At 37.2% G+C, this 9529-nt stretch overlaps 1 protein-coding gene across 2 annotated transcripts; it reads left to right on the plus strand.

Moving 5' to 3' along the window:
- The first annotated feature begins 494 nt into the window (after nt 1-494).
- LOC102606717 (uncharacterized) lies at nt 495-7674 on the plus strand. 2 transcript variants are annotated; one of them, XM_006490881.4, is made up of 13 exons: nt 495-941; nt 1076-1260; nt 1331-1434; nt 1874-1954; nt 2449-2552; nt 2651-2737; nt 3327-3529; nt 4193-4394; nt 4498-4548; nt 4692-4790; nt 4923-4982; nt 5388-5512; nt 6266-7674. In XM_006490881.4, the coding sequence occupies exons 1-13, from the start codon at nt 660-662 to the stop codon at nt 7371-7373; spliced, it is 2691 nt and encodes an 896-aa protein (XP_006490944.2). In that variant the 5' UTR covers nt 495-659; the 3' UTR covers nt 7374-7674. The 2 variants fall into 2 exon arrangements, with proteins under 2 accessions (XP_006490944.2, XP_006490945.2); XM_006490882.4 differs by having other exon boundaries at nt 5391-5512.
- Nucleotides 7675-9529: the final 1855 nt, after the last annotated feature.

Consider the following 9529-nt stretch of genomic DNA (forward strand, 5'->3'; position numbering starts at 1 on the left):
GGTATAAATGTAGTAAATGGGTGTTAAGACTTAAGAGTAATATATGTTTATTCAATTGAATAAGGTTATCGATTAGTAATAAATTTATTTAAGAGTAATATACAATTTCTTTTAAATGCTGGCTCACCCAAAATAAAATTATTCCTTACTTAAGAAAAAAATGGTGAATAAAGAGAGGCTCAGCCATTGTCCATTAGAATGTTTTAAATTTATTTTTTTAATTCACAATGACATGCTTAAAAAGTCAAGATAGAAAATTTTACATCTTAAATAATGTATCACCCATAAATAATTATCATGATTTTGTTAATAATTGATTTTTTTAATAATAATCATTAATTTATAAGTTAATTTCACTCCATTAATAAATAAATAAATAACATATGACCTGTTATATTATTTAAAATACAAATTTTCTGAGGCTAATTTTATAACAGAAACTAGACTGGAGAGTAGAAAGTAGAAAGAGTGGCACTTAAATGTTGACAGCCGACATTTTTCGTTTATGTTGACGCGCCACCAGCTGAGAGAACCAAAAGCGTCAAAAGCACGCTTAGTGTTTATTTAATTGACATAAAAACAGCGAGAGTATTTCACTGGTTATATGTTAGGGTTACAAATTCCGCGCCAATTCGTGTCCCTTGTCTCGGTAGAATTAAATGGACATCAAAGAGGACAGGCAAGAAAAAACTCCAACAGTTCCCAAATCAACACCAAGTCCAAGCCCTAAAGAGAAGGTGAACGTAAATGCGTCTCAGTCGAGCTCATCGCACCCTCCTCACCAAAACCCTAATGCCACATCTCCAAAGAAGACCGTGGTCCCCAGTCATTTTGTCTTCTGGGTGGCCGGCACTTACGCTGCTCAGCCTCTTCAAAATTACGACCCCAAAGTCTGGGGCGTCCTTACCGCTATTTCTAACAACGCTCGCAAACGCCACCAGGTACCTACCTTACCATAAACCCTAATTCACCAATTTCCTTTTCTTCTCTTCATTATTTATTTTTAAATTCGCTCGATTTTTGGGCTTTCTTCGAAATCTGTATTATTATTGTTATTTATTTCCCGTAATGCCAGGGCATAAATATTCTTTTGACTGCGGATGAACATTGCATTGGCCGATTGGTAGATGATGCACATTTCCAGATTGACTCAAATGCTGTCAGTGCAAACCATTGCAAGATATACAGGAAGAAGTTTGCTAGTGGAGATTTAGATCATTCTCCTAGCGGTTGCTCATCTGTGTGCTTGAAAGATACGAGGTTGTGTATTGCTTAGAAAGCTCTGTAATTTATTGCTTTTAAAAGATGTGTACTGATTGTATTTGTGCAGCACAAATGGGACTTATGTCAACTGTGAGAGGTTCAAGAAGAATAGCTCTGAAGTCAATATCGATCATGGTGATATTATATCATTTGCAGCTCCTCCTCAGCATGGTAATTTAGTAAAGGTTTTTCCTTGTTACTGATGAAGACAAATTGATTTTTTTTTTCCTGCTGCTTCAACAGAGCACAGTCAATAATCATTCTCCTAGACTTTCATTTTTAAGAAATCTGTTTATTCTGATGTCAATTTTATAATATTACTGATGATACCTCTTATGATTGAATTTTACAGCATCTTCATAACTATTCTTTTCTCTTTTTTTGGTCTTGAAACCAAAAATAAAAAAGAATGGGTAAATGATGGTTTTGTTTCAAATCTGGGCATTATAATGCTCTAGGTTTTTCACACGAGCATCCTTCTGCCAATTTACTATAACTGTCTAGCTTGAAAATTTTTGACTCAGAGTGGATGGTTGTAAAGGTTATCGTGATTGTACAAAGAATAGGACACATTGCAAAAATTTATTTATCTTTCTGTTACTTTTAACAGACCTTGCATTTGCATTTGTATTTCGCGATGTTTCGAGGTCTACTCCTACAATGGAAGGTGCTGCTGCAAAGAGAAAAGCAGGTATATTCATTTACTTTAATGTTTCATTGAACTTTTTCATGTCATAATTGCCATTCCTTAGTATTCTTCATTAGTTGACCAAGTTTCATCTGAATTTGAATGATTAGTACATTGTATGAAGTTCTTAAATCTTAAAGACACAAAATTTTTTATTTCAGTATACGTAAAACATTTTACTTAGCTCATAACATTAGTGCTATGCAACTCAATTGCTTTCTTGTCTGTGGATTACACTGTCAGCTCAGCAATGCATCAATTGCATTGTTTATGAAGATTAGACCTCTGAATAAACATTAGCCAAAATCTCTATATGCTGTAGTATTGATGGTGATTATGCTCTTGGCTATTACATGATTTGTTATGCCTTTTCCTATACCTATTGCTCTTTTCATTAAAATGTGCAATCAGGTCCTCCTTGGGGTTAAATGCTTCTCCTTGCTTCCAATTTTCAGACTTATAGATAAATTGATGAACTTTTTCTGTGTTCTACACAGAGGAGTATGTTTCTGATAACAAGAGACTTAAAGGTATTGGCATATGCTCTCCTGACGGTCCTCTATCTCTTGATGATTTTCGAAGTCTTCAGCGGTCAAACACGGTATATTATGAGTTCATTACTCTAGTGATTGAGACATCGAAGAGTATCTATTACAAGCTTTCTGACCATTTTCACATTTTAAATGCTGTCACCCGCAGGAATTAAGGAAGCAATTGGAAAGTCAGGTCCTGGAAATTGATAAATTGCGAAATGAGAATCGTGTAGTTGTTGAGCGTCATGAAAAAGTAATCATGTGGTGAATTATGATGTCGATTTTCCTTTTCTTTGACCTTGCATATGTCTGAGTACAATCATCCAACTCTTGATTACTGTTTGAAAATTATGAAAAAGCTTAGTTGGTTCTTATATATCAAATAAACAGTGCAAGTTAAGTTTCCTTTTGTAAGCTGTTTGCATTTTTCATCTACTTACTTCAAAGCGTGAGAAGAAGATTAGCTATACTAACAATTGGGAGTAGGCTAAGGTGACTTAAAATGGTACCTTGTTTCATTCTGCTGTTTCCGCCTACAGCGCTATTAGCAATCTGTTATGTACCAAATTGATCTAGTTTAAGCATGAGTGGAAGTTTGTTATGATGTGCTGATGAAGCAACATCCGACTGTTCTCATACATTACAGTTCTTTTGGTTGTTCGATGTGCTTCTTTCAATTATATTTTGCTTAAAACTCCAATAAATTATGTAGTGATTGCTAGATCTGAAGGGACCTCTGTTTTCTGGTGAATTGAATTTATGCTAATCACTCGTTCTTTGTTTTCACCTACTAAATATTAGTATTTCTGATCACTCAGCCTTGACTTTTAATTGATCTGCAGGAAATGAAAGAGATGAAAGAATCAGTTTCAATATCATATCTTCATCAACTGAAAGTGCTACGCGACATGTTGGATGCTAAACAGAAAGAGCTTGCTGAGATCAGTAGAATATCAGCTGAACAAAAACATGAAATGGAAGACCTTAATGATAGACTTAGTGCTTCCATGCAGTCATGTACAGAAGCAAATGAAATAATGAAGAGGTAAAAGATGTATGATGACTATTCACATGCTCCTATTAAATTCTTTGATTATAACTAAAATAGAAAATTTTGATGAAGCGGTCATTTGTTTCACCCATTTCTATGAACTTCATGAATCTTGGGTCTCAAACTTGCTTTTTGTTATAAAGTTCCAAGAGCAAAGAAAGGATGTAGAAACATTTACTGGATGACTGAAAGTTTTCTACAGTATTTCTAGAAGATGATGCATAATCTTTTACAGGTGTTTGAATGCTAATTGTTTGTTGGTTTTGTCAAAGGCCTCCTTATAAAAGCAAAAGGGAACTCTTAACGAGATTCATCAGGACAAAAGAGATGACTATCTCTGTGGAAATGGTTTTTATCGTTTCCGTGGGCATGGCAAAGTTGTATTCGGAATTAGTGTTTTCTGTGCTTAACATAATTCTCTTTGATCAATGCATTAGCTAATTGGAGTACCCCAGATTTGTTTACATCATTGCTAGCACTCTTTAAGGTTTTTTGGTTTCTTTCAGTTCAATGGTGTAATGCTTCTAGTTGTGCACATTTCAGTATGCCATTTAGTTTTTTGTTTTAGAGACGGCGGCTAATGACTCAACTTTGAGAGGGGATTTAATGTGCTTATGAGAATGATAAGGTAATAATAGTTGATTTTCTTTCTTTTAGTCAGAAGGTGACTATAGATGAACTCAAGACACAATTAGATGAAGAGCGAAACCTGAGAAGAGTAGATCGAGAGAATGCTGAAGCAGACTTGAAAGCAGCAGTGCAGAAATCCCAGTTAGAAACTCAAGAGAAATTAAAACGATTGTCAGATGCTGCTTCAAGAAGAGAACTAGAGCAGCAAGAAGTAATTAACAAGCTTCAGGTGAGAAACATCTAGGTCCTTGTTGGTTTATGCATGTTCCATATTCATGATTATTTTCAAAAGATTTAAATAAAAATGTGAATAATTGTGCATTTGAAACCAGATAGCAGAGAAACAGAGCTCTTTGCAAGTGGAAAGTTTGAAGCTCAAATTGGTACTATTCTCATCCCAATTTCATATCTGGGTGATATCGCTTCCCTGCCTTACCACCCGTTCTCCCCCCACCCCACCCCACACCACACACACACACAAATAAAAATCTATAGGTCTGTCTCTCACTTTTGTTTTATGCTGTAGGATGAGACTAGGGAAAGGTTGGTCACCTCTGATAATAAAGTTCGGCTGCTGGAAACTCAAGTTTGTAAAGAACAAAATGTCTCAGCAAGTTGGAAAAAAGTAATTATGTCTCTTACTGCCAACTTGGATATATTCAAATATGTATTTCTGTATCTATTTTGGTAGTACGATTTAACCATTATGCCAGGGGATTATTTCCCAACTCTTATTTTGCACTGTTTGTTGGAGCAGAGAGTTGAAGAACTTGAGAATGAAATTAAAAAGCTGAGGGAAGAGCTCGAGAGTGAAAAGGTATAAAAGCAGCAAGTTTTTTACAAAACCATACGTCGTTTAACATCGATATGTGGGTTTAGATTTCCTTTATATGATGTCCTCTTTATCCTCAGCCTTCCATTTTATCATTATTAATAATGTTGCTGGTTCCTATGGAATTCTTTGCATATAAAGATTCATATCTTTGTTGATCATGCATGTGGCATTTGAAGGCATGAATTGTACAAGTATCTTATATAGAGACCCTATGTCCCTCCCCCTTTATACAGAAAAAAGGAAAAATGAGATGTGCTGTCCTTTTTTTCAGTTCTTTATTGATAATTTAGTGGGTTATTGTGAATCTCTATTCTACCAATTTGAAACTTTATTTTGCAACTCAATTGAGTTGTATTTTTGAGCTGAGATTTCTCTTGCTGTCGGTAGCAGGCAGCCCGTGAAGTAGCATGGGCTAAAGTTTCTGGCCTTGAACTTGATATACTTGCTGCGACGCGAGATCTTGATTTTGAGAGACGGAGGCTAAAAGCCGCCAGGGAAAGAATTATGCTACGGTAAGGATATTGAGGCCTTGGTGTAATGAGATTTTGGTATAAATGTGTTCACCATTCTAAAATTGTGATATTTGCCAATTCTTTGCATTTAGCATGTGATTTTGTGATAATGATTCATTGCAAAAATTGCTAATTATTCCTGAAATATTCATAAACTTTCCCGGAATATTCATAAACTTTCTGAATTGCGTATATGATTTGCGAAATATTCATAAACTTTCCCGGAATATTAGTCCATGTTTACTATTAGGATTTCATTGTGCATCAGTTTGAAGGCTAATGTTTGCATTTTCAGTCTCTTGTGTAAAATAGGCCAAAAAACTGAACAGGGATTCAAGTAAATAGGATGCTCTCTGATGACATCAGTCTCTTTTAAGACATATTTTACATTATAGAGGACCCCTGTGCTTTAGAGTGCATTTCTTAATACTTTTCGTTTTCACTTCTAAGTACTTTTCGTTTGAACTTTGCACTTCTGAGTATATTCAAGTCACTTTGGCTTTCCTTCTCTTAATTTGTGTTGGATCTTGAATGTTTGATATTTTTCTCATTTTACATATTTGAAAAACTTGTGTAGGAGATGCTGTGGTCACTTTGTTTTCTATTCAAATGGTTGTGGTTTTCGATTCTCTTCATTTGTTTTCTTTCGCTTGGAAATGTTGATATTCAGGACATGCAGAATTGCTGAGTTTTCCATTTTACATTGAAATTGAGTGATGGTTTAATCCCTGTGAATGTGTGGATGGCATCCAGGGAAACACAGTTACGAGCATTTTATTCCACGACTGAGGAGATCTCGGTATTGTTTGCAAGACAGCAGGAACAACTAAAGGCAATGCAGAAGACACTGGAAGATGAGGAAAATTATGAGAATACGTCAGTTGATATCGACCTCTGTGTACCTGACGGTGAAAATAGCAGAACTATAGTTGGAGAAAAACTGCCAAATGGGCATCACAGCAACAGTGCTGCCAAGGCTGACTCCAGTGGTGAAGCCAGTACTACTGAGAAGCACGACTGTGATATCAGAAGTCAGGAAGAAGGTCAAAATACCCAAGAGGCAGAATTTACTAGTGGTGATCGTACTTGTAAAGGTGGCTTTGGTTCTGACATAGATGGTGTTGGCACAGGGCCTATTTTGGAGGGAGACCCCATTGGAACTGAGCAAGTTCATGAAACTGAAAGCCCTGGGATTGATGGTGAGCAGAATATTGATTTGAACAAACCTGAAACTTTAGCTGGTGAGACTATGCAGCTTGAGGATGAAGCCCATGGGCATGAAATTGATGAGCAGATTCCCCCAACTTGTCAGGAAACTGTTAATCACTCACAATTGAATAATCCTCTGAGTCAAAAAACCATGGAGGACACAATCAGGACAGCAGACCTTTTAGCTTCTGAAGTTGCTGGGAGCTGGGCTTGCAGTACTGCTCCTTCTGTCCATGGAGAGAATGAATCTCCTAGAAGTAGAGATAACAATGAGGAAGGCCCCCTGGGTCCGCATGATTTCAGTGCACAGGCGGCCGAGAGTCAAAATTTGCCATCTTCAAAAGCTGCTCCCACCAAATGGAGTCATGATCGTCAGGCATTGTGTGAGATGATTGGAATTGTAACTCCTGAATTAAAAGTGCAGTTTGGTGGCGCTGTGGATAATGACCTTCATCAAGGGACAGGAAAATCAGGTTCCATTTCCAGCTCTGACACTGAGTGCTGTGGTGATAGTGATGATAATGATGGAGCAGATACTAAATGTTCAGGTGCAGATAATGATGGTAGTAACCCAGCTGATGAGGATCAAAATAACAAAGACGACGCAATGGATGAAGATGATGAAGCTACCCAGGAAGATTCTGTAGGATAGCAGCCATGTTGATTAGGTATGGCAGTCGTAAATACTCAACGTCAATGAGCTCGTTCCGCTTTCGGGGGCTCGCTTTGTCCTATATATATATATTTTGGCTATTTAGTCTGTATGTAAATTATTAAACTAATTAAGCCTGCATATGTTTTTTTTTTCTTGTATTGCCTGTCTTCACTAAAGACAATTTTAGCTGACACCTGTGCAAGCCTGAACGGTACTGCATTTGATGTTCAACTAAATGAACATTTTGCGCCGAGGCGCTGTGGTGTTTAAATAACATATACTACGTATACTTCTGAAATGTGCAAAGATTAATTGCTAAGTCAGATGGGAAAAACATGCAATCGGGTATAGCTTTGCATAATGTTACGGCCTCTTTTTTAATCAATAATTATAAGTAATAATTAATAAACTCTCCAAGACTCGTTATACGTTTTAGGTGTCATGATTTCCATACAGCAGCAGCTAGGTTGGAGTATCTCAGGCATACAGCAGCTGCCTTCTTCACCGTCGGATGCGTGTGAGAAGAATCCAAAACGGTAACCAAAATAGTGAGACACGTGCGATGAGTCCAATTTTCCTGATGATAAGCCCGTTTAGATATTGGAAGCCACATTCCCGTTGTTGCTAATAATCTATGTTAAATATGCTCGATAATGCAACACGTAAAATCGTAGAAATGATGAAGCAGCATAAATTCGTAAACGAGACTTGTTACCAGGAAAAAGACAAAAGTTGAACAGGGTTGATTATGTGGGATACATTTGGAAACTGCAAAGTCAAGAGCATTAGTAAGGAATCCTCAAAGGTGAGCAATACGAGGACTGAGCCCAGAGTATCGATCGTTTGATAGCCTTGTGTGTTGATAGTAAATTTCTGTAAGGAAAAAAAGGAAATTTTGAGTGCGGCTTAAGTGACTAGTGATGGTGTTGACGAGCATGTACAGCTGCCATGTAAGCAATGTTACAAGGGCACAGCAAGAACATGATACTGCTACTGCTAGGACAAGAAGAATGTTTAAAGAAGGGAAAATGCTACTTTCCCCGGGTCAAACCCCGGGTCAAATCCCGAATTATTTCAAAACGGCGTCGTTTTGGTTTTTTTTTTTTTTACTTGCATGAAACGTAGTCGTTTGAGCTAGTAAAAACAAAACAAACTAAGGCAGAAAAAATTCAAGTGCTTCTCTGCCCCTTTCGTTATGACAAAATTTCAAAATCATAGAGTTGCAAATAATCACATCCAATGAAGATGACTCCTTGAAAACCCGTATTGCATACTCAAGACAACAGCATTTAGTGTACACCTCAACTAAAGCTCCTCTGCATACAACATTTATCTTGTAACAATTTCTAATCATGAAACAATGAATTTGTTTGCCTTGCTCAAGAGAAGAAATGTTTGCACATGCTGCCAAAAAGAGTTTCAAATGTAAATTTACAAGGTCTTGTCTCTCATTGCATCTCTGAGAAAGATGTCATAGCTTCTTCACTCTGAACACGACGAGCATAGCCAGTCAACACAGCATTCCAAGAAACCTTGTCCCGCCGTTGAGTGAACGCTGTATTTTTTGCAGACCAAATCAGCTCAAATTCCAGACCAAATCAGCACAATTTCCAGACCAAATCAAGCACAAATTGCAGACCAACTCAAGCACAAATTCCAGACAAATTCAAGCACAAATTGTAGACCAAATCAGCACAAATTCTAGACCAATTCAAGCACAAATTGCAGACGAAAACGAAGACGAGAAAACAAAGAGGGGAAGACGAAAACGAAGAGGAGGGGAACAAGGAAGAAGGGCTGCTTGACTCTAGATCGAATGCGATTGGAGATTTTGTTTTCCCAGCTCTAAAAGGATTTTCCTCAACAAAGGGCAACAAGAAAGTCATGAAAGAGAGAAGATGAGCCTATTAGCTAGCGGACGAAGGATTTAGCTCTAGAACCGGCTAGGAACCCGAAAAAGAAAGGAGAATGTGAAAAGCGGATTCCCCTTCTCGTTATCCAATCCGCGGTTGAACAGTTCGAATCTCGACTAAGAATCTATGCTTTTGCAGTCGATTGATGATACAGAGAGCTTGTTTTTATTTTTTTGTTTTAAAGCTCCGAGAGGTCTCTCTCTCCTCTCCGATTTTGTTTGTTGCTATGCTTTGCTTTTT

Source organism: Citrus sinensis, chromosome 3 (genome assembly GCF_022201045.2).
Source record: "Citrus sinensis cultivar Valencia sweet orange chromosome 3, DVS_A1.0, whole genome shotgun sequence".
Taxonomy (NCBI): Eukaryota; Viridiplantae; Streptophyta; class Magnoliopsida; order Sapindales; family Rutaceae; genus Citrus; species Citrus sinensis.